This window comes from Calonectris borealis, chromosome 2, assembly GCF_964195595.1.
Source record: "Calonectris borealis chromosome 2, bCalBor7.hap1.2, whole genome shotgun sequence".
Taxonomy (NCBI): domain Eukaryota; kingdom Metazoa; phylum Chordata; class Aves; order Procellariiformes; family Procellariidae; genus Calonectris; species Calonectris borealis.
This window is the reverse complement of record NC_134313.1, coordinates 111,857,791-111,883,345: the sequence shown is the minus strand read 5'-3', so window position 1 is coordinate 111,883,345 and position 25,555 is coordinate 111,857,791. Positions and strand designations below refer to the sequence as shown.

Below are 25,555 nucleotides of genomic sequence, written 5' to 3'. Positions count from 1 at the left end.
TGTACTTCTGCTTTCCGATCTGCAAATTGAAGATAATAATGTTCACTTTTAATGCAAGATCTGTTGATCTCTAAATCAGAGATATTGTAAGCATGCCTATCATTTTGCCAGTTAAGTTGGTTTCTTGAAATAGCTTGTGTTACATGAGAGAAAATTAAGAACAGAAAGTAGTACCAGACAGAAATTATTGTACATAAGTTTACTTGAAGGTCTTGTAATGAAGAAAGGAAAGTACTCACATAACCACAGAATGGATAAAATAGTGATTAAAGCAGTAAAGCAAAATGTGCGCACCTCAGTGTTCAACAGACCATAAACAACGTAAAAGAAACACATGGCAGAAATAAAGATAGAGTTATTAAAGACATTAAAAAAGCATCACATAGGGCCAGGAAGGTATACTGCCAGAAAATGTGTGTGCTTATATACATACATGCACGTGCATGTCTGTGCATGCATACTCACAGTCATGCAGAAAGAGAAAGAGAAATATCTAACAGCCTTTAGGCTGGAAAGAAACTTCAGGAGTCAGATTCTGTTGGTGGTACTTCACTGCTTCACCCATCCAATACAATGCAATTCACAAATGAATTAGGGCTGTGGAGAGGGAAAATTAAGACTGATTCTAGCTTGCACATATAAAGGGTACTGCTTGTTCTAACATTCACTGCAGTATGTAATTATAAATTAGGTGACTTAGATGTCACAAAATGACCTCAATGCTGCTTTCTGCATGACTTGGCTATGCAACCAAAATATGCAATGTAAACCAGAAATGAATGACCCTGAGGATCCAGAAACTGCTCTAAGAGTTCTTATTTGAGACATAAGGAAAAAGCAGTTATGAATTTGGCTGATTATTCTAGAAGACAGAATTACTGCTGTTTATATTGAACAAGGAGTTCAAGAACTAGCAAGGTGTTTTTTCTCCCAGATTTGTGCCTCAGTTGACTGTCAACTCCGAATGCATCTTTCCTTGTGGTAAAGGCATTTCTAAGGCCTCTTCTCAAACTGAATTCTCCAACAACCAGTAAAATCTAAACTAACTTTGCAGCCTTCTCTCCAGTGGGTGCACTGAGTGTCTATCTCACCTTCACTCCCACTCAGGTGACACCTAAGAAAGCTGTTCAACATGATTATCTTTCAGTACTCTATTCCTCTGTTCAAAAGTTATTTGTTCAAAAGCTATTTGGGTGAGCAGGAAGGAAGAGAAGGAGGAGGATGGAGATGAAGAGACATGGAAAGTAAATTACACAAACTTAATTCCTTTGGAATAAAATATTGCCCCCACACGTTCATGTGAGCTCAAAAACCTCCTTGACATAGAACTTCCATAGAGGTGACTGATAGATCAGAGTAGAAATTTTATCCGTACAGTATAGCAGATAAATGATAACTTATTCTCTAACCAACGGAGGAACTTCTGTTTCAAATACCTCAGCTCCTCACAGTTGAATTTCATCCAGACAAACTATGTCACAGGATTGTGGATCCATGGCATACATTGAATATAATTAATTTCCTAGCTTAACATATTGCTACCCAGAAAGAGCAGCAAACACAGCATCACTGTGGTATCAATTTTTTTTAAGATACTAAAGAGATACTTTCCTTGTTGAGTAACTTCAACTATAAATCATGGGGAAACAGATTTGTAGTGTCTTTGTCATATTCCTCTTTGACAAGTGCTCTGGATAGGCCCGACAAAGTGGGTAAAAATCAAAGCTGGAGACATATATATTTTTCCTGGAACCAGGAAGACATATTCCACCTAGTTAATACTCTCAGTTAAAAGGAAAGCTTTTATGATATTTTTTCCAGAAGGAAAAAATCCCACATTATGACATGCAAGTTTGCACTTCAGGCCAAAAATGCAAATGCAGATGAAGAACCCCTTCTCTATCCACTTCTATTTTTCAGACCCTGGACCTTCCTTTCTTCTCAGATGTATGTACTTCCCAGGTGACCACAGAATTCAATGGCAGCTTTCTTCTCTGAAGAAATTTGCATTCTCCTCAAAGATTTTAGAACTATGGCTTGAACAGTCTGTTTTCTCACCACTTGACATTTTTTATGCCAGAATGTTACCCATAAAGATGCCTAAATTAAGTGCAAATTTAGGTATTTAAAGAGGCTAGAGTTTCAGAGGAGCCAAGTGGTTGCATCCATAAACTGAGACCAGTATACGGTGCTAGTGTTCAGAATCTCTATGTTAGTGGGAGACCAGGCATCAAGCTAAGCACTGCGTTATCAGGACATCCAGAAAAACCACGAAGCCTCCTACTAACGAATTGTACCTAATGCTTCTGAACAAAGGGCAAACTGGAACCCAAACTGGTAATTTATATAGTTGTGATACAGTTTTGGGTTCCATTTGCTTAAGTTTCACATATTATTTGCCTAAGTTGAATCAATGACTTCTTGGAACTCCTTATGTCAGAAAATGCAGAAGACCAAAACCAGAAATGCATCTTGTTATGTTTTATGGAACAGACACTGCAAGCAAGAAGCAGCTAGGATTTAATGAACATGGTACTCAGTTTTAGAAAACAGATCTGTGTTACTTCTTCACCTCTGAAAAACTCAGATTGTATTTAAAGCATGTCTTACATATAACAGCATGAAAATATAACTGAACTGAAATCTTAGGTTTAGTGCATTGGCATGAACTCCACACAATTACTGCAATTACACTCTGGCTTGTACTTTGCAAAATATCATCAAGGATTACAATGCAGTATCCTTTAGCCAACTTAACAGGGCTTTACCTAGGAGAGTGATCAAAGAATTCAAAGTTTTACAAATAGGCTACTTACTGTTGAAACACATCTGTAGTCATGTTCCCATTGCTCTTATTTTAACCACACATTCATTATTCATTATAAAACCTCTTGTGATAGCTTAAAAAAAAATCCCTCTATAGCAATAGCTGGGATTTTATAATGAACCAAATCCAGGAAACACTCAAGTTCTTTATTCTAAGGGTAATTCTGTTAAGAGGGAAGCACCTTACGTGCCGAAGTCAAAACAAATCCTACGCATAGGTGGCTCCTCTGTTCGACGGCACTTATTATCATTCGTGTCCTAGATGGCAAGACACCCCTCTGTGCTCTTGTGATGATAAATTATAGGGGTAAAAAACCATAAACTATCATATAAAGAGTTTCCTGGCTCATAGCCAAACAGATAAGAGAAGTGTATGGAGAAACCCTCCCATCTCTGTCTATACTGATGGGGAAAAAAACCTGATGAACAACAGTATGTATTGAGGGCGGCAAGAGGAGACACAATTGCAGATGGGCATTGTGTGACAGCACTCTGAAATGTCCCATGGACATATATTTCCTTTAGAAGATCAAAATATTTCAAAATAGGCTTAAGTAAAAACTGGTTAATTATTTATCAGCCTGGAGTAAGGAGAGAAAAAGGAGGGAGTGGTATTGGCATTTCGATCGCTTGCTGCTTTGTTGGAGTACAGTGATCTCAGGAAGTCAGGCAACTTTCCTATCCTGCTACAATGAAAATGGGAAAAGAGGAGGTTTACACATCTCCTTCCACCTTGTGCTGTTGTTTTCATTTTCTTACATGAGTCTTGCCCTCACTGTTGGTAAGAGGATGCAGCAGCTGTTTCCTCTCAATTCCTTTCACTCGTAGGTACAGAGTGGAAGAGAGAGCTCAGCCCTTATGAACAACTGCTCCATGGGGAGGAAAGGGCAGCCATCCCAAGAGCACATCTGCCATTGACTCATCATGCTGGAAATTCCCAAGAAATTTTAACTTCACATCTCAGAGAGACGAAACAAGTGGGCCTCTGAAACTAAACTGTGAAAGGGGAGCGGGAACATTGGCCTCCTTCACTTTTCCAATGAAATGAGCAGCTGACAACTCCATATGGCTCCTTTTAAGTTTAGTGCACTGCTTGCTCTGCAAAGGTTCCCTTTGATTCCAGGGGAACCTTTTGCAGAAGGAGGTATTGCTTACCATATGTAATGTTGGCAGGATAAGATTCCCACTCCCATCTCACCTTTGGGAGGGGAGAGGAAGGAGATGAACATCAAGGCTCGGTGTGCCAAGACTTGAAAATATATTTACATGCTGAAGTGGGACTCTTGCTTTGAACACCAGCCACAACAGCTCTTCTGTGCTTTAGGTAGTTCATTAACAGAAATCAATACAAGCTGCCTTTTAAGAAACCCAACACTTGTTCACTGACACGCTGTGTAATTCCTTTTAGCAGAAGCATCAATGCTTACAAGGTGTACAGTAAATTATGGCAAAACCGCAGAATGGCAAGGCTACAGAAAATATTGTTTCATTTCAGTGCAAACTTAATACGTAAACCTAAATACATTGAGAGGAGGAGTAAATACTAAGATCCAGAGACAAAAGATGTGTTGCCTTTACCTGGAGGCCCCTCTTCTCGATCTTTTTCTGGAGTATCTGAAGGCACTTGGTGAAATCTGTGAGGTCCTGATCCATGGTCTCAATTAACTCACACCCCTAGTGAAGAAGCAGCAAAACGGAGAGGAAAAAAAAAAAGTCAGTCATCTTTTAATTTTGAGAACTAATGCTGTCTTTGGTGAAATTAACTGCAGTCAACAACTCTTAAAGTCTCTGCATGGAGATGCAGAATTAAGTAAAAGACTATTACCCTTACAGATCCCAAAGACCGTAGGTCTCAGGTGAACAAATTATTATGAAACAGCGGTTTGATAGGCACAGGGATAGATATTCAAAACCCATTGAGAACATTTGTGAGTTTGGATAACATGTTCTACGATGCTTTGCTGGATGGATAAGTTCTCGTGTAGTGAGCCCTGGGTAATCCATAACTTCCAAGATCAGGTTCCAGGAAAACGAGCGTCCTCTCTGGTGCTACAGTTCCTGTTTCTGCTACATATATTCAAATGTGTATAAATGTAAGCATACGAAAGTGTTCAAGCTTCCCAAAACCAGTGTAGTTGTACTAGTTAATTTGCAGTGATACAACAACAATTTCCTTGCAGTGGGGTAATATGGATGAGAGCATGTTAAAGTGGAAAAGAGCAGGAGTTCAGATTTCGTAATTGAGAGCTAAAACAATTCCTAAGCCTCTGACAAAAAGCTGAGTAAGAAAAAGTAGAGTGTATCTACCACATAAAGTCACTATTCAAAGAGGTTTCAAGGATACAAAATACCCAATACAGCATCATAAATTAAAATAAGAACCATACACACTGGATTTAGAGGTTCCCTCTCCTACCACTTCAAGGTCCCCTTAAAAGCCTCCTAGCTTTGTCTTTATCTGACAGATTTTATGTTTCTGCTATACACAATAACAACCAATAAGAGAAAAACATTCATACTACAGAATCTTTGTATGTGTGCCTGTATGTATAAAGTACATTATTTTGTTATATCAGAAAAAAACCCCAAAATGTTAAAGTTGCCTCTACCTTAGTGGTAAAAATAAAGGTACAGAAGACAAAATTTCCCAGATCACTGCATGGATGGAGTTTAGTGGATTGCATGCAACAAAATAATGAGCCTCCAAGAGGAAGATATACGCTATTGCTGAAATGCTTCCCCGCAAAGCCAGAATGCATATAAAACCAAACAAAACCATCATGCAGTAGGGGATTTGGATGAAGTGGAAGAGATTAAGGAGGAGATAACGGTATGCTTTTTATTATACCTCTTCTCCCTCCTCAAAAGCTTCTGAAAGGAAACCTGGTCAAACGTGGTAGCCGTTCTGATACTTGATATTGCTCTAAACACCTTTTCAAGTAGTAATAACAGACCCGCCGAGGTGAAGCATCATATAGCTGCAACAGCACATGTAAAATCAAAGACCTCCCTTACAGAAGCGATGCTGCTGCCACCATGAAGAGGCTAGGGAAAATGCAGCTGGAGCCTGGACTCAGTGCTAAGCGTCAAATAATTTGAAGAGCTGCCATGTCTCCGCTCTTCACCAGGAAAGGCCGAAACGTAAAATTGTCAGGGGGAGAAGGGACACAAGCCATCTGGAGTCTGTAATAAACATGTGAGTTGTGCAACGCCAGCCAGAGACACCAAGGGAGCCCAAGAAAGTTATAGGGATGTTCAGGCCCACCCAGAAAGCTCACAATTGGATCTGAAAACTACTGAAGAGAATTTGTTAATCAAAGCCACTCTAAATGAAAAGATGCCTCATTCACTAAGAACAGGGTGCTCTCAGACAGTCTAGTTATTGGCATTGATAGCGGCAAGAGAGACCAAGCTGTGAGAAACTGTGAATAGACAGAACCTCCCCAGTCTTTCACAATCAGCCTTTGAACAGCATGAGAATGTGACAGATGAGGACTAAATCAACGGCAGGGACAGCTACTGCTGAGCATGGGAGAAGAGACAGAACCTGAGTTACCAGCTCTTAAATTAGCAGAAGAGAAGGAAGGTCTTTTATCTTTTGCCAGGGCCATTCTTTGGCTTCACAGCGCTGGCAGAAGTGTTTTATAGGTACCGATTTATAAATAAAAGATTTAGCCCCCATTCTCCCCCAGCACTTTGAAATACTCCTTCCTGCAGTCACTAACAAGCCTGATCTCCTCCTTTGACAGTCAGGTTTTGGCAGCTGCAGGTAGGCTGCAATTCTGCTTTCCACCCAGGGAAGCCCAAATTGTCTGTTTTGTTTTTTTGTTTTTTGGGGTTTTTTTAAGTGATGATATACAACAGCTTAAATTATTTTATTATTTTATGCTTTCTACTATTAAAAACATTTCACTTGACATTAGATCTTGTCTAGTTTTCAGGATGTTCTTTGATAGGAAAAATATTTCAGAGCATCTACAAGGTACTACCAAGGCAAGATAACGTCAGCATGGTGGCTGGAGAGCACAGTAGGTCATTTACCGCAGCTCCAGAAGAAAGCCGTGATACACCACACACAGTAGACATCCTATGTTCAGCCCTGCTACTGTCTTTTGCACATATTCACAATAAAAGGCCTCAAATACACATCACAGAAATGCAATCTAAATGTGTAAATGGGATGTCAAATGCACAATTCATTAAAGGCAGGTTACTGTACCCATGATATTGATACCAAGAGAGTACTGCGGCAGCAATATCTAAAAAAGAAACTGGCTTAACAGTGTATCCTGAAACAGTTGCCTGCACTGCACCTTTGACACTTTATACGAGTACTGCTGTAGATCATACTGACATATGTTGACAGAGTGCCACCATTAAAGCCACCACTTCCTTCAAATTAAACTGTGATTTCTCATCCTCTTTCCACATCAAGCAGATAACCAGTTCTGGAATTGACAGAGATTTTAGATCTGCTCCTTTTGCCACAATGGCAAAGAGACTGGTGTGGTCAGACCATACTGGGGAAGAGGACAGGCAGCAGCACGCGCATCTTCCTGCACCCTCTTCACAGCCTCGCTGGAATTAATGTCTATGCAGTTCATGTTCACTGACGGTAAGAGAGTTTTAGATAAATCTGTTGCTCCTGACATATCAAATCCAATATTTTATACCACAGAATTGGATGACAATTCAAATGCAGTTCTTGTCAACCCTCACCATATTATTCCCAAATGACAAAAATCTTCAAGACAAAGCTTTCCAATGCAGCCAGGGTTTAATGAAAGGACAGTGTAACAATTGCAAGATAGGCAATAACGCTTGTAGTTTTATAGATACCTGCTCAACTTAATAACATTAACCTTTGGTAAGAAAGTTAAAAAGCCAAACGAATTTAACATTAGGAAAGGTTAGAAAAATCAATACCACACAGCAGGAAAGAAAACAAAAGATTGCATCTGATGACGATATAGCTTTGCTGAATGATACGATGAGGCACACCGAATTAGGCTTTGGCTGTTCTGTCTTATTATAGCAGTTATGGGAGGCACATTGCTAAAGAAGGAGGAGTGTGCCAGACAACATAATAGGATTATTGAACCCTATATTTCAGACAGACACTGAAATCAGACAGGCACTGAAATGTCAATCTGAACATCTCAGCATTTCTCCCATTTTTAGAAATATTATGCATCACAGCATGTTGTGTGTTTGAAGAAAGCAGTGTGCAGGTGTCCAGTCCCCCATGCCTTATTAATCTCTTATTAAAAGAAAGTCATGTTTGTTCTTTCTCTAATCTTTCTGAGCATGAGAATATAATTAGGACAGAATACATAAAATATCCTAATTTGTACTCTATCTCCAAGACCCTCCTACAGCAAGCCATTCGGGTCTATCTTTTGAAGCCTGTGGCTGGCTGTGCTCACTGAGTGCACCAGTGATGTCCAGTTCGGTCTTTTAACAATTCCGGTTACACTGAGGCTCAATTTTGAGGTATTAGTCTCAACACAGATGCACTTATGTGTAGTGTTAATGGCAGACACAGGAAAAACCATATATCCTCAAGCTAAAAGAGAAGAAGGGAGACAGCTTATAGAGCCTCTCAAAACCACAGCACAGACAAATAAAGTTTAAGGAACCTATATAAATTAAATGGTATTTCTAAACACCCTCCTTCCCCTAGACCTCACCTGCCCTCTCAGCTGCCCAAACAGTAATGCACCCAGTCAATCCAATACCTCACAGTCCAACTGAGTAAGAGCTATAGATTCACAGAACTATTTCAGTCGGAAGGGACTTTTCAAAGTCATTTGGTCCAACCTCTCGCTCAGAGTAAGTTAGATTGCTCAGGTTGCTCACGGCCCTTTCCAGTCTAGGTTGAGCATCTCCCAGGATGGAGACTCCACAACTTCTTTGGACAATCTCTTCCAGTGCTTGACCTCTCTTGTGGTGAAATTTTCTTTCCCAGTGTCAAACTGGGATCTCCTGTATTGCAAATTGTGGTTGTTGCTTCTTTTGCTATCCCTGCTCACCTGTCCTGGTTTCGGCTGGGATAGGGTTAAATTTCTTCCTAGTGCTGTGTTTTGGATTTAGTATGAGAAGAATGTGGATAACACAGAGATGTTTTCAGTTGTTGCTAAGTGCCCTCCTAGTCCAAGGACAGCTCCCATGCTTACTGACTGAGCTAGGTACACAAGATGGGAGGGAACATAATCAGGACAGCCAGCCCAGCTGGCCAATGGGGTATTCCATACCATGTGACGTCATGCTCAGTATATGAAGGGTAGGCGTGATCCAGGAAGTACCGATCGCTACTTGGTTATCAGTCAGCACGGGTGGTGAGCAATTGCATTGTGCATCACTCATTTTGTATATTTTATCATCATTATTATTTTCCCTTTTTCTGTTCTATTAAACTGTCTTTATCTCAACCCACGAGTTTTTCTCACTCTTACCCTTCCGATTCTCTCCCCGTCCTGCTGGGGGTGGGGGGAGTGAGTGAGCGGCTGCGTGGTATTTGGCTGCCTGCCAGGTTAAACCACAACATCACCTTAAAGAAGAGTCTGGTTCTGTCTCCTCTCTGCCCTCCCACTAGGAACTTGAAGACAGCAGTATGATCCCCCATTCACCTTTTCTTCTGGAGGCTGAACAAACCAGTTTCCCTCAGCCTTTTCTCACGCATCATGTGCTCTACTCCCCTAACATGCATTTCCCTTACTTGCGCTATATCGGCATGCAATATTTCCACCTCAAGGAGCCTGAAGAGGTCAACTAGCAGCAAAGAGTTAGAGGGTTCCTAGTCCTCTCTTCTTTTTAATGTAAATTTCTGGCCCCAGGGAATTTCAGTCATTTCGCTCCTCTGGTATCCTCTTCCACTTTTGTCTGCTCAGAGAATAACCCCAAAACTCCCCATTCTTCATATACTAGCTGCAGTCACCTGAGTATTTTGAACCCCCAAACAGTTTCATACCCAAATACGCAGACAAGTATTTACACTCTGAATTGGACTCAGCGCAGCTGATACTGAAAAACAACTGTAGGAAAAAGCACACATGGGTCCAAGCAAAGTGCTGCTCTAGACCAGGCATTGATGAACAGAAAGGCACCACAGGGTCTGACTGCAGGTCTTGGACCAGCCTAGCAAAGAAGATAAACATGTGGATGCATAATCAAACAAGTTTAACAGATGACAGACATTATGTTCTCCCACCTTGTCTATAATAGGATGGTGGTGTTGTGAGACCAGAGCATTCAATCAGTATCGGAAAGAAAAAAAACTAGTTTAGGAAACATTTCTTGCAGAGATGGCAGTCACCCAGACTGTGGTCATCTTTATTGTTGGCCCAGTGTTTCCAAGTCTAGCATAGGATAAAGATGGAGCAGGCTAGAATGTCACATGAGGTTTCTGAAAACATTTAAAGAGACAGGACTGGAGAAAGACAGACAGAACAAGAACATCTAGCTTGAGGTACTGATAGGCATAAAGCTGCATAGATTTCCTACAAACTGTAAGTTACTGGAGACTGATGTAGTAAGATGGCACCAAAACCACGGAGCTGGTTTATCTCTGTGAATTACAAACCAGCAGGAAATCAGTGAATTGAATCCTTTTGCATTTTAGGAGTAGGATGCAAGTATGGAAGGCAAAGCAGTTAAGTTCACTGATTTCTTTTGGGAGTTTCAAATACTGTTGAACAACAAGTATTGAACAGCTTCTCTTCTGATCAGCTTAATTGTACGAACTGCCTTTTGATTTTTGTAGTAGAGAACAAAACAAATATGTGTAATTGGTGAAAATTATTTTGGCTATTTAAATAGCCAAAAATACATAATTAAGTGAAATGCATTTTCTTTCAGTTTTTCGACTGAAATTTGGCTGACTGCTTGGCATCAGCACAAAACTAACACTGTACAGATTGCTTGGCCCTCAGTTCTGGGGTGGATGATGTTTTGCCTCGTCCAATTGCACATTAAGTGGCACTGCCATTCAGATTAACTAAAAGAATTTATTAATCATGTTGAAGCATATGCACTGGAAGCCAAATAACTCAAATCCACACTCAAGTGAAAGCCCCATTACTAAAAAACAAACCAAGAATGTTCGGTTTTGACCATCACTTCTAACCTTATATAACACCACTTGATTTATTAAACAAGTACTATCTGGTGGCAGGAAACAAAACCAGTAAATATATGTAAACATATGCACACCTCCGCAAACCGAAAGCTACGTGAACTTGTCAAATTTGACAAGCGTTAAAAAAACAGAAGAGCTCTGTAGTTGAAACTTTGACTGCAACAGCTGCAGCCTCTCCTCCCTTCCCCTATTTCTATTTTGATACGGTCTTTTTCAAAGTAAATAAAATGTTTCCTGTTTTTGTTTTTAATGAGGCAGCATGTGGCTTCTGGTGGAGGATAGCTCTTTTATACCATACATTTGATGTTGAGATAACAGCAATGAAAGAGTTCTTCTGCATTAATTAGGTTGCCTCCTTTCAAAAGAAAAGTCTATTGTTCATGAAATCATGGCAATTACTTAAAATGAACAAAATATGAGTCTGTTTAGTTGGTATTTGACCAATACCAAAGAAAGCCAACATACCTTCTTTGCCACCTGTAACAAATTGAAAAGCAGAAAACCAAGGGTTTCTAAATCTAAGAAACCAAACCCAGGCAAAAAACCCTCACAAATTTAAAACAAACAAACAAACACACACCAAACAGCAAGGTTAACATTCCATGTGCTGGATAAATTCTCAGTATTTATCTGTACTGGAGCAAATTCTTCTGTTTTATTAAGTTTGATGAATGAAAGCAAACATCTTAAATACTCACCCACAGGTCAGAAAGTGCAGTAAAATATATGTCATTGCAACACCTTTATCAGAAGACCACCAATGTCTTTTAAAACTTTTAAATAACCAAGCAGAAAGGTAAGTGTGTTGTGTGATAAAACTCAGGTAGAAAGGTCTGTCAGGAGCTGCAGTTTCATATATACAACCCATATCTTTCCATACCCGTTTCTGGCATTTAAACAGTAGACCTATATTTGTACATCCCTGTGCAACCGAGACATGTTAGTTCTCCAATCTGATGATTAAAACTGATCACAGCGCAGCAGTGACAGCCACCTGCTATTTTTGGATCTTCTCTGAAATTTCCCTTGTCTGAAAAACAAAGGTTCAGAGAAGAGAGTTTTAATTGATGGTCAGGCTCCCTCTGTAATCAGTACTGTGAAAAGCTTTTGTCTACCGAGCTGATTAGGCCCTTTGGATCCTAACCTATTGATAGGACCGATTACAGTACCTTGCTTTTCTTGGAAAGTAACTTGGAAACAGGAATTGCTACTCTATCTGCATGCATTTACGTGTGAAGATATGAGGTAGCTCATGTAAAGGAAATCAGAGTGCTGGAATAGCACCAGTCTCTGACAGAAGGGAAGCACATGCCACTGACTGCAGATGGCGTGAGCCACTACCCAGTCGTGTCAATGAGAGTCTTTTTTGTTGACTTGGATGCACTTTGAACCAAGACGAAGAACTGTATCGTTTCTAAAATGCTGTAACTACACTTAAACACATATTAAAACTAATACTATCTTTGGCACTCGCACCAATGACAATGCAAATAAGAGTCAAGCACTCTCCTGAAATAAAGCAGGAAACAGAAAAGCTGCCCCAACCACAAATCCTATGCCTCACAAAGCTGAAGAAGTAGGGCATGCAGTATTCCTTGTAATTCAACCATTTGAGGTAGCTTTTATGAGGTGGGAGGGAGCGAGAGAGGCTATCTGCATTTCAAATCCCACAACACTTTATGCACAGTAACCAAACAAGTTTTTGTTTTGAGTTTTGGTGGTTGGTTGTTTTTTTAATTAAAAGGGCTTTTGCTTTTTATCATACAGGATGAAGACATTCTAAAGAACTAAAGTTAATAAGCAGACACTGTATTTGAATCGACTTTCAGACTGATTGCCAATTCTCAAGATTCATCTCAAGGTAAGAAAAACAAGGAGAAAACAGCAAGGCTTGTACTGGGGCATTTTCAAGGATTTGGGCTGGCAAATTTTAGCCAATCCTAAACACTATCTTAACATGATCCTTTGCAGCAACCTAGGGACCCAAGAGCACTGTGACCGTGAAAAATGCATAGAAAATAGCAAAAGAGATGTTAACCTGGATGGCATAAAATTCCCTGCAAGGCATTTCTAATTATTAAGCTTATTTAAATATATATGACCAGTACAGCTAGTCTCTCTCTCTCTCTTGCATTCAGACAGGCTTTATGTGAGAGGATTCGTGTTCCTTAGCTAGTATCTACCAGTATGTCCTTAGTTTCAGAGATACGTAATTGATCTGAAAAGAATTTGGATTGTGAGAGTGCAGCTGCATCTCAGATATCGATCACTGGACAGAATTAATTGAGACCAGGCCCCAAAAGTGTGCTATGCTCACAAAAAAAGGTACTTTCTCACACAAGTCTGTCTATATGTGTAAGATGAGTACAAAGGGCTTCAAAGATTTTGATTACCTAAAGACAGCAAATTGAAAAGAAAAATATCCTCCTACTGTGGATAAAACTCCAAAATTTGTGGTATCAGTACAACTCAGTAGCTCATTTTTCTTTTTGGTACTGGGGTATTAATGAAACAGCAAGATTAGTCCCCAGACTGATCTTTCAGGAAAGTCACCAATTACTTCCCACTGCTTGTTAGCTTTCTTATGAACAGGTGGCTGCCTATAATTTGTGTATTAAGTTCTAACTTGGCTAGGTATGTGACTAGATAATACTCTTTTTTTTTTCCTTGTTATTGTTCTGTCTGACAGTTTCTGAAACCTCTCAGCCTCAGCGTAAGAGACGTATGTCACAAGGAATAGAAGAAACTTTCTGTAGGGGGAGTTTATTCATTGTCTCGAATACCCCATCGTTTCAGGATCATTTCATACAGATCAAAAGGAGAATGCTAGACTATATGTATCCTTAGCCCAATTCAGGTCAGCTTCTGTGTTCAACATTTTAAATGGTATGCCTGGCCCCTCTTCTTCCTCCTTCAGTTTTGCAACCTTCTTTCCAGTCATATTTCTCCTTCTCTATCACAGGAATGGCTAATTCAAATTTATAGACGTCTCCTTTGCTTTCTCTAGGCAGATCATCTGAGACAGGCAGATTATATAACATTTCCAGTGTGCTGGTGCCTGAGAAAGGCAGCGGGTTTACATCGCTGGAAACTGGGTATCTCCCAGCGTGCTACACCAGGTCTACATCCTGCTTATACATTTACAGGATACCAGAAACAGTAATGCAGAGTGAATTTAATATTTGTTGTTAACCATACATACTCCATGTTAACTAGAGGCAGAAAATTAACACAAAACAGAGACGTTGCTTTTGGGAAGTAATTGGAGGAAAGTTCCTATCTCATGCTTCAACAGATTCTCATGTCAGGAGTACCAATGTTGTAAAGGGTGCCAAAGTCAAAGGGCACATTGCTATTTATTTAGCTATAGTGTTGTGTACTGAACTGAACTTTATGGGTCCAAGGATTATAAAGACTGAATAGATTTTGCAAATGCCTAATCTTCATGCAGACCAGTGGAAACAGGTTTCCCGAATTCAAAATAAAATAAAATTAAATTGTTCTGTATTTCAACAAGTGATACTGCAAAGCTAACAGCAATGAAAATAAATAATAATAATAATAATACAACAGCAACAACCACCACCTAGCTTTACAATCCTTTTCTATCAAAGATCACCAAACCATCTGGGAGCAATGAACAAAAGTAATTGACGTGCTGACATTTTGACAGACATAAGGGAAAGCTCAGGAAAATTAAACCACTGCCCAGCAGAGCAGTTCTGACTTCATCACTAGCAAGTGTTCCACTGAGTACGAACACATTTCCAAGTGAAATTCAGGATATTTGCTACATTTCCGCATAACTGAGGTAAATTCTTGAATAATAAAAGGTCACACATCATATTTACGCAGTTACTGCATTTTTGATTGGTGAAGGGCTTCAACTACTCTGAATTGAAATGTGAGGTTGCTGAACAAACATTCAGTCTTTAGGTCTGAGAGTGCCTGATTACTCGGAAAGCTGGAAACCAGTTTTATCTTCCAGGTATACTTCAAGGCCTGCTTTTTCAATAGGCAGAAGTTGCAGGTTCAGAAACAGAGAACACCTTGCAATTGGGCTGTACATCCTTCTCCCCATCTCTCTTTTCCACATGATATATAAACAACTACTCAGGGGACTGTTCAACTAGATATCAGAATATCCAGGTTACCGTACTGCAAATATTTCCATTGCACATGTGAAATATTTCAAGCTTTGAACAGGTGACAAATATTACATTAAACAAAATAAATAAAGTGTAGCCAACTAACAGCAATGACTCTGCAAGCTTTGCAATAAGAGATTTTGCATTGGTAAACCCTAGATCTCTCCTAGTAGGATATTCCTTTGCTTTAAATAGCAACTGTGATTTCTTAAGTCTACTAGTGTCACTTCTACCTCTCCTTACAGATAGCTATGGTCCCTGGCAAAGGCAAGCTAACACAACATAATAGATGCAGACGTTATGAAAGGCACTGTACAATCATCTTCTTGTTCTAACAGGGTCTGTTCAGAACCCACTCCACTAACCATCGTGCGAGCTGTGATCAGTCACAGTCCACTGGATAGGTTATATTTTAAGGGATATATGTCCATCTCCAGAAAGCAGGGGTCCTAGTCTGATCTCTATTAATGCTGTAGTGTATGCCTTCAGTGAATTACCCTGAACAGACATCTGTGTGAAAGATCAGATCCCATGATCTTCCCCAACATGACTGAGGGCAGAATTTGGCCTTGTGCATCTGTTGTTGACAAAGGGCAATGGAACAGTCAGGGCACATTCATAATCCAAAATGCAAGTCACAGACATTTATGCAAAGAGCTGTAACTGGTTTGCAGGAACTGACTGCAGCAAAGAAGCAGAGTTACATACTGCACTAAAATATGAATGCAAGTGTCAAAAGGAGCTGGGTGCACACACGACGGCAGACTGGCCTAGCAGATTATCTGGAACATGCAAGGATGCAAGACAAGCCATTTCCTTGACTGCTGCCTAGACAAAGCATAAGGCTCAGTAACATCCCACTGTGCTTTGAGCTTCCCATCCGTTATACAGGCTAACATGATTGCTGTGTGAACCTGACCTAACATTCATTGATACCAATACTCAGGACAGTAAGACACAATATAAAATTTCCATAACACCCTATTCTAACACATAATCACATCTGGGAGCTTCTCCTTTTCTGCTTTCCTTCGTTCTACCCATCCTCTATTTTAACTACGGCTGTTAGAAAGAAAAGAAAAAAAGATATCAAGACCTGCTTGTGCATTTTGATCAGAGATCAAAGAAAAGCTTACAGCTTCAAAAAGCTGTGAGAAGAGACACCAGAAGCTCAGCAGGGCTATATGTGCATATTTTGAAGGGGCAGTTTTAAATTTCTTTTAGCTCATGCAAGTCTTCCACACATATTGATTATTGACTGAACCTTGCCTGAGTTGTAAGTCTGAAGCAGATCCACATGGAGATAGCAAGATATGAAGATACATATTCCCCCAAATTCTGAAGTTTTCAGAATATTTGTCTCTTTTCCAGCTGGGGTTTGCAGACAATGGTTATGTGTCTACCGTAGTCAAAGCTGTGATTACAAACTGCAGTGGACCTAACCAAGCTTTAGTGGGCAACACCTTCTGTGGTGGGTTTTACAGTCTAAACAGATCTAAATACTGCCACTGTTCCTGGGAGGCCAACTAGCTAGCTCAGAGCTAGGCAGGTTTTCCCAACGACCTAGTTCACAGCTAGGCCAGCTATGTCTGCACTGAGCAGGCGCAGAACAGCCCTACGAGCAAATCAATGCCAGACCTTTACCACTCAAAAGCCTCTCCCTGCAAAGCAGTTTCAAGCAACGATGAACATTAGTGATTGCCCTTTAACCTGGTCTGTTAAAGATTTGTCAGACATTTCCGAAGGTATGAGGACAGTTGCAAAGAAAACACTTTCTAAACTTTTTCCAGGGCTGGATTTGCTGTGAGAAGGCAATTAATTGGATGATAAAACATGGAGATTAAACTAACCCTTCCAGTTATCCTGTCCATCTTTCTAAAGGGAAAGTTTTTCTCCAGTACATTCTCAAGTGTTGTGTTCAGTTTAATTAAAAAAATTTTCAAGCCTCAGAGGTTTTGCTTCTTTTCAGCAGAAAGCTGTACCACACCACAACTGATCCCACTAGGTGTTTCTCCTGATATTTACCAAAGTCTTTTATTCAGCCATATCCCCCCCTTGCATGTAGGTGTTACAGAAGTGTATCTCCCCAGTCCATGCGATGCCCAGTTACACTTTCTCTCTTTCCTAATCTTTCTTCAAACCCATGTTTCAAAATCCCTAGCATCCAGACAGAGAAAACGTAAAGGTAAAGCCAATACAGAAGCAATACCTGTGGTACATACAAAGCAGCCTTCCTCTACTGACAGAGGCATTAAAGCTGCTCTCCTTTTTGCAGGAACTCATTGTGCTTTTCCTTACATAATGGGATGGCAGTCCTGTGCCTGAATTGGACCACAAAACTTATTTGTGTTGAGAGGCTTTGCTTTTCAAGCTGCAGATCATATTCTAAAAGTCAACAGATTCCAGTACATCCAGACACTTAACAGCCTTCCCTTAAACAAGCAAAAACGCGCCCTACACCCTTCACTCCATGTCTGCCTAATTACCAGTTGTCCACCCGTGGCATCTGGAGACAATGCCCTACTTTTACTATTCATTGCAAATTAGTCGTCTCTTTGCCAGTCTTCATTTTACAATCCACATTCAAAAGAATCAGAAGGAAATTGTTTTGCGATCAAGGCACTGAGACAACATTCAACAACTAAGGGTTCAGCCACTGATGCTGCCTTGGGAATCTTGCATGATCTGGGCAAGCCGTCAGTGCACGGCCCCACAGTCACGTTCAGGCACTAAGTGGTTCGTAGCTTCTGTGGCTGTTAGGCTTTGATTTTGGCCTCTCTCCATCTCAGTCCTGCTAGTCTTGGTCTCTCGCCATCTCAGTCCTGCAAGTGTGCAATAAATTAATACTTCTAGCATGCACTGTGAAAATAAGTGAATAAGCATTCAAGAGGTAGTCTATATGGCAACAAGAACCATCATGATACAGACATGTAAGGTAGCCATAATCCTAATCAGATAAACAACTGCTTAAAGCTAATGCCTACCTCTCCTCCACAATTTTTGAAGACATAGCCATGCATGAACATCTGTGCTTTTCCTATATTAAAATTCTTGAAATACTTAATTTCTTCACCTTGACTTTTAAAGGAAAAAAGAAGATAGCATAAAAAGGTAGCAATCGTCATCTGTTCTGCATCCCCATTTTAGCCATCATAGAAGCTTTTGCTTTCTTTGGAAATTCAAAAACTAAGCACTCTAGAATTACATGCTGCATCAAGTAAAAATAAAAATACCACAACAGAGGAAGTATGCAACTCGCTTATTTTTTCATTTGAATGAATCAGAATCACATTGGAGACCCACAGTGGAAATGGTTTTGCAGCAGATTTAAAGCAAAAGCTGTTTTTCCGATCAAATCCTTCACTATGAGGGTGGTGAGGCACTGGCACAGGTTGCCCAGAGAAGTTGTGGATGCCCCATCCCTGGAAGTGTTCAAGGCCAGGTTGGATGGGGCTTTGAGCAACCTGGTCTAGTGGAACATGTCCCTGTCCATGGCAGTTGGAACTAGATGATCTTTAAGGTCCTTTCCAACCCAAACCATTCTATGATTCTATGATTATATTATTACTAAGTGAAAGAAGATAGTTATTTAATGCTTTCTTCATGTAAACTTCAATAACCGCTGTTACACTTCCAGATATTTTATGTGCAGTACTTTTATCCCCTAGATACTTCAGCTCTTTCCAAATTTTTTGTGCACGTAATGCAAATGAAATTCAAAACTGCAGCTTTCAATCAGATTGTTTTTTGAATGTGACAGTCTAACACTAAAATTGGTACCAGAATGCATTCTAGTGGAATATAAAATACATTCTTTTTAATGGATTCACTGAAAAAAACCCTAAAACCACTGTGATCAATTCATTCAAATTATTATTAAGCAAGTAAAGGATTTGGTCAGATGATTGTTAGAATGGAAATAGAAGAGAACTACCACAGACTTAGGTAAGAATACACCATTAAGGAAAAACTTTGTGTTTGGTAAGTTTTGTGAAAGACCATAACACATCTCTTCTGACAGTAGGAGCATTTTCCTTCATTCCTACGAAGCTCAGCCAAAATTTTGCTAATATTAAACTTCAAACAGTGGTATAGCACCAGACATTTTAATTAACTACTTATTTGTTCCAAATAATTTGGCGGAGAGTGAACAGAGCTCATTTTAAAAGGAGCTAAGATTATCATATGCAAGAAGAAATAGAGTCCCTCATTCAAGAAGAATTAGTAGGTCACTGTAAATAACATCTGCACACTTACTGTAAATCATTTTGGTGACAGAAGGTACTGCCATGCAGTCTGATCAACATTACCAATGAAGCACAGCCAATTATTTTTATATGTTTGTATGACAGATTGCTGTTATTATTCAACATTAGAATGTTTGATGTAGTTGCATAGGGCTGACATCCCCCAAACTTCTTGTTTTATACTCTCAAAAAAGCATCTCTGCAAAAATTAAATTGAGGTGAGAAACAGGGATGAGGGTTTTCTTTCACTTGCGTCATGTGAAGTTCAACCTCAAGACACATCTTCTCTTAACTTCTAGCAATCTGTAACTCATCTTGAAATCTATACAAATTATCTTGTGCCATACCCTCAGCACTTTCCATCATCACCAGTGTCTGCAATCAGAACTCAACCAACATCTATACTTTGCATGATGCAACATTGAACTAAGCTTTGTCCTCCTGCTGAGCTGGAATAACTAAGAGCAAGATCTCCCTTTGCTTCAGGAAAATATGCCATTTTCTCCATGTTTTTTGAGCTGACAAAGCACAATTGCTTTATCTACAGATCATCGCAAAGGGGCCACAGTAATTCCGGTCATGTTCTGTCGCTGCTGTTAGGCCAACACTGGTGTAAGGTGCAAAGCTTCTAGTCTGGGGAACAGGAGATTTCCACAATCATTGAAAGACCCTCTTAGACTTGAGGGCCAAACAACTATACTTCAAGGGATTCAGCTGTTTCTTTCTGAAGACATGGAAGATTAGAAACAGTGTATATAAATAAAGAATTTGGGTGGCAGACAATAGAAATATACACCAGAAGACATGGCTGCGCAGACTGTCCTAGGGCTGGCAAAGCAGAGGATATACCTGTGAAAGTGTGAAGGCAGTAACAGAGTCCCAAGCACTACAGCTGGATTTGCTACTGAGATTTGCGTCATTCCATGTTCATCTCCCATTTCATTTTTCATGGTATCTCATATGCTTTGAGTAAATAATGAATTATTGCCCTCAGATAATTTTTTACGTACCACATTCATCTCAATGGGAGTCCTGCAAGCACTGCCAACCACTACCAATCACTCTGTTGTGAACAGTCCATCTCTGAGAAGGCTGATGTGCTGCCTGCTTCTCTTACCCAATTTTCTTTTCTTTAAAAGCAGTGCACCTAACAGCTATTTAATACTGACCCCCCCCATCACCTTGAAAATCTCCAGTGACTCGAATAGAAGTTATGATCCGAGAGGATATTCCTGCTGCACTACCCAGCTCTCACTTTTTCCTCTTCCATTCCAAATATTCAATTGTTTGATTTCCCATGTTTCAACTCACTAACCACTTTCCTAGATTTCTAGCTCAGAAGCAGAAATAAAGACAGTATAAAACGCAAATTGTGAGGAAAGTAGCAACTCATTGCTCCCAACAGTGGCCCTCCCCTATTCACTAGTGACCCATTCCTGTTCTTCATAACTTAGTTTCTCTGCCCAAACCTTTTGGTCATAAAGCTGCTTCAGACAGGATCCACTGTGTCAGTACCTCAGTCCTCCAGCCAAGCCATGGCAAAGGCCAGCCCCTTTGTAGGGCAACCACATCCCAAAGCAAAACAAAATATCACCGCAATGAAAGCCATACTCTGCCCTGGCTTGCAGCTGAACGTGGTCCCTCCAGTGGTCCCTTTTCGAGTTGGCCCCTCCTGGCCTGACAAGCAACCAGGGTAACTGGGGTTCCCATCGCCACCTTCCTCTGACACCAACAGCAAAAGAGCCACTCATCCTCCCAGTCAGCTCTGAAACGAGCCCACGTTTTTAATACTTGGAAGACATCTCCAACCTTTGGCTTGATGTTATCAGGAGAAACAACTGGATGGAGCAGACTGAGCCAGACACTGATTAGTACAGTATTGAACCTGTACATCACAGTATAAGGACGGGGAAATGGAAGAACACATACAGACACATTTAGCCTGCCTAACCCCCGAGGATCTCCTTTACTCAGTTTTTCCTAGTGACGGTGAAAGGAGATGAATGCGTGAATCAACTCTCAAGAAGTACTGAACGATGCAAGCCCACAACCTGGGGAAACAATTCAGGGAAGGCAAGAGTCCTTGACCAGTTTTTGAAAACCTCTGACAAGGCATCTCGTGTTCGATGGGGAGCCTCCCTCTGGAATTGCTCTTTTCAAAACAGAGTGCGGGACGGGCGGAGAGACACGGGAGAGAGTGAAGAGAACAACCTAAACATATGGGGCTCACAGATACTGTGACACCACAAATGATAAAAAAACATCGTACATTCGACTTCTAGATTAAGTGCGGGGATGTACAACGAAATCGATAAAGCAAAAGGGACAAGGGAAACAAAGTATTCAGAAATATATGGGCATGGATCAATGAGTTAATAAATTGGCCTAGCAATGTTGGGCAAAGGCTCCTTGCAAGGCATCCCTGATAAACTCAAATTGCTAGTGATAATCTGTATTATCCCATTTTCTGTAACTGTGCCTTATCCCTAAACTAACACCATCCCCTCCTCTGTTATTGATTTATCTTGGGCCATCCTTCTTCTGTACAGAGATGCAAAATAGCACTGACAAATCAAACACCTGTTTTTAAGTAAGCTATTAGTAAAACTCTAGGGAGGCAGGGGGGAGGGGAAAGTAAACACTGTCTATTTGATTGATCAACAACAGTAGCTCTTCTTGCTCAGTAGTATGCTTACAGAGATGGCTTTTTCAGCTGAAAAATGAATCACAGCAGACTTTATTACTTCCCATACTACAGAACGATAAAGATGACTAGTGGAATAATTACATTATGCTATAATTACATATAGTAACCAATTGTCAAGGGCATGGCAATGCTCTGGAAGTACTTTGAATTCTAAACATTCTGTGTATTTCTCAGGCAGTCGTTAAGGGCTTTCCTGTATTGATGATTTCCAGCCTACAACCTATAAGCACACAACTAGTGAAACCCAAGTGCACAAGCAGTGCTCCCTCCATGCCAGCTCCGCGCAAAATTGTTGCAGACACCTTTGCATCATGTTCTCAGGGTCAGGAGCACTGCAGGTCATGCTGCAGACACACTCAGGTCAATCAGGATAAAGACATCCCAGGGAACACCTAATGAAGTTGGCCTCAAAGTTGGAAACAAAGCCCGTGCTGGCAGGGGAGGCTGGGAAGAAGAGGAGAAAGGAGAAAAGACAAGGAATGTTACTAGTGACTTTGAGGGAATTTGGCCAGAAGCACTAAGCTTGACAGCCTGCAATACAATCAGAAGCCAGAGATGTCAGACAGACAATTGGTTCTGGAACCAGCATGGCAAGGAAACATTATATTTGATTGGGCAGAAATTAAAAAAAAAACAAAACAAAAACAAAAAAACAATCAAGATTTCTTTCATTTTCTCTCTCTTATCCTCCCTACGACTCTATAACCATGTCCTGTCTTAGTTGAGGAAAATGCATTCCCTCTATTTCTACAGTACCTGGCAAAAGGGTAACACAAATAATAAATAGCAATAAAATATCAATCACAACTACAGGCTTGTAACCCACTCCATAACCACAGACTGGACATTTGATGTGGAAGCTGCTTGATATAGAAGGACACGAGAGAGCAGATAAAAATCTGCATCTGTCTACAGCAAAGATGCATATCCACTTCACTTTATTTCGAGTACAATCCTTTCAGGATACTCATACAGACTTATCAGATTAACGTATCTGTAGGCTGTCCTGTATGATGGATTGTCTGAATTTCTTACCTAAAACTTGCATGAAACATGGTGGCTGATTTGTCTGGAGGTCAAACAGGAGATTTAATCTGAAAATTTTGTTTGTAGTTTTTGTAGTTCAAAGATACAAAGGTTTGAAGTTCCACTGAAAAGCACACATTTACTGTAGTAGTCGCTCTCCTGGATTAGTAAATTTAGTTAAGTGAAAAGTGAACTTCAGCTCTGCAAATATGAAGATTCTTATTCTCCATGAAAAATGCAGTGTTACACCTTACAATGCACATACCAGCAGTTAGAAAAATGCAGGTCAATTAATTAAAAAAAAAATGCATACATTTTAACATTGTTAGTTTATTGAATGTTCAAAAACAATGCCTAAGATCTGAATCTATGAATCAGATACATGTTGATGTAAAAATTTAGGACATATGCTTTTGCTCTATTAATTCTAGCTTTTGCTGTATTCTTAGAAATCATCAAGAGGTCTATCAGATTTGGGGGAAAAAGTCCTGGAACAGTATTTGTGGCAATAATCAACTTAATTTTCCAATACTGAAAAAGCAATGTTAGTATCAACATTCAAATTAGGCCCATTCTTATCCTACATTATTTAACAAGATTTAATCTATCAATTGTCAAATTAACCAATGAAGTCATTAAAATGAAATACATGCTCTCTCCACAACAGATGCAAATCACATCAGGTCATATTAAACTGGCTATTAAAAACATGCAGAAGAAAAATAACCCAATGGTTGTAAAATCTAGTTTTGCTTCTGGACTATTTATTATTGCAGATTAAACAGGTTTAAAAAACAAACAAACAAACAAAACAATCACCTGTACTGTTTATGTTTAATGATTAGAATTACAACTTGAAAACTATATGCCTGGATTCCGTTCTTTAAAGTCAAGCTGGTTTCACCAAGGTCACAGAAGCATCTAAACTGATGATCCAAAAAAGAAAACAAAAAATTATCTTCTAAAAGAAAGGCTCTTCCTCAGTAAGTCATCACGATCAGCTCAACCCAGAGAACAGTTTTGTTGATACTCTTACATGGTATGACACACTTACCCTCCCAGACATCTCTGTCTAAACATGCTTTACATCAGACTATTAATTTTATACATCTTTTTATTTTTCTAGAAAATGGTGAACAATGCCTCTCATTCACCACATGATCAGTTTTTGGTGTTTTTCCTTTTTTTTTAAATCAAGCTGCTTTCAGATGGCAATTGTAATAAAATTAAAATGCACACAGCCACCATTTCACATTTTTAAAAGCAATGAAAAATTTTCATTAAAATCTAGGACAGGTAGGATTGTCCCGTCTCATCAAATTCAATCCAGTGCTGCCACAGGAAATGTGTCGTGAAATACTTCTTCGCGTAAACTTTTTAGCGTCCATTTTAAAATCACTCAGGCTTCTTCTTCCCCAATTACAATCTCCTGGAAGGCTCATTCCTCCAATGGGTAACAGCACACTTCTAATTTGCAGCTTGATTTTATCCGAATGGATCTTAAATCAATATTATTTTTTATCTTCCCCAACCCTAGTGTTTAGCTCCTTTATATATTTATTTTACTTTAATTTCGTTAAGCTAAACAAGGCAAGCTCTTTTAGCCTTTTCTCATAAAACAGGCTGTTGAGCCCTCTGCTCGTTTCAGCAGGCATTTTTTGAGTTTGCTTCAGGCTTAGGTTCATGTTTTTTGGAAATGGGTTATCAGAATTGCACATGGTATTCCAGGGGCGGCATCAAAGCCTTCTACAGTGGCACCAAAAGAGATCCTACTGCTGCCCGTGAATCCCTCCTTCATCAGGGGGTCATCTTTGCTCCTGCTGCTGCCATATTGCGAAAGGAGTACACACATCTCCAGTGTCATTAAGACTGTATCTTCTCCTGCACATGCGATTGTGAGCCTGAGCTGTGGTATTTGGAAGTTGAGTCCCCTAACCCTGTTTTTATGTCCAAACTAGGATGCTAACAGGAGGGTTAGCAGGCTTGTTGTCCAGTGTGTAGCTGTCACCTTCTGATAACAACAGTGATATTCACTTCCATGTGCCTCTTCCCATTAGCCGCTGTGCTTTTCCCAACTTCTACTCTGTCCTCTTTCCCAAAAACTTAAGACAGGTATCGTTTTGCCGTGGAGTGTAGTAAGATACTGATCTTCAATAACGATGCTGTCCTCATGGCTCAGTTTGACCACTTCATCTTTCTGCATTTTCTGGGTAACTAAAGCATGCATTACTACACGTGGAGCTCACAGAAGGGAGCTCTCACTCACTTGCACATTTTGACCTTCAAAACAGTATTTTTGCTGATCAGCCCTCTTTCCTCACCCTGCCCTCCTCCTGTTGCACGCTTCACACTTACTCGTAATTTCCTTTCTGGGTTCACATGGTTATATTTGAAGTCTTTCTTGTCTATCTTTCACCTTTTGTTTACGAACCAGTTCCAGGCAGAAGTTCTTTAAGACAAAAGG

General features: G+C 40.0%; 1 protein-coding gene across 2 annotated transcripts in view; it reads right to left on the bottom strand.

Annotated features, from left to right (window-relative positions):
• TPK1 (thiamin pyrophosphokinase 1) overlaps positions 1 to 25,555 on the bottom strand; it is a 307,128-nt gene that overhangs the window by 118,406 nt on the left and 163,167 nt on the right. The window contains exon 5 of one of the 2 annotated variants that reach the window (XM_075142929.1): positions 4,405 to 4,500. The exons of the other annotated variant lie outside the window; for it this stretch is intronic. Within the exon in view, the coding sequence (XP_074999030.1) occupies positions 4,405 to 4,500 (96 nt within the window). The remainder of the gene's footprint in view (positions 1 to 4,404; positions 4,501 to 25,555) is intronic. 2 annotated transcript variants of the gene reach the window in all.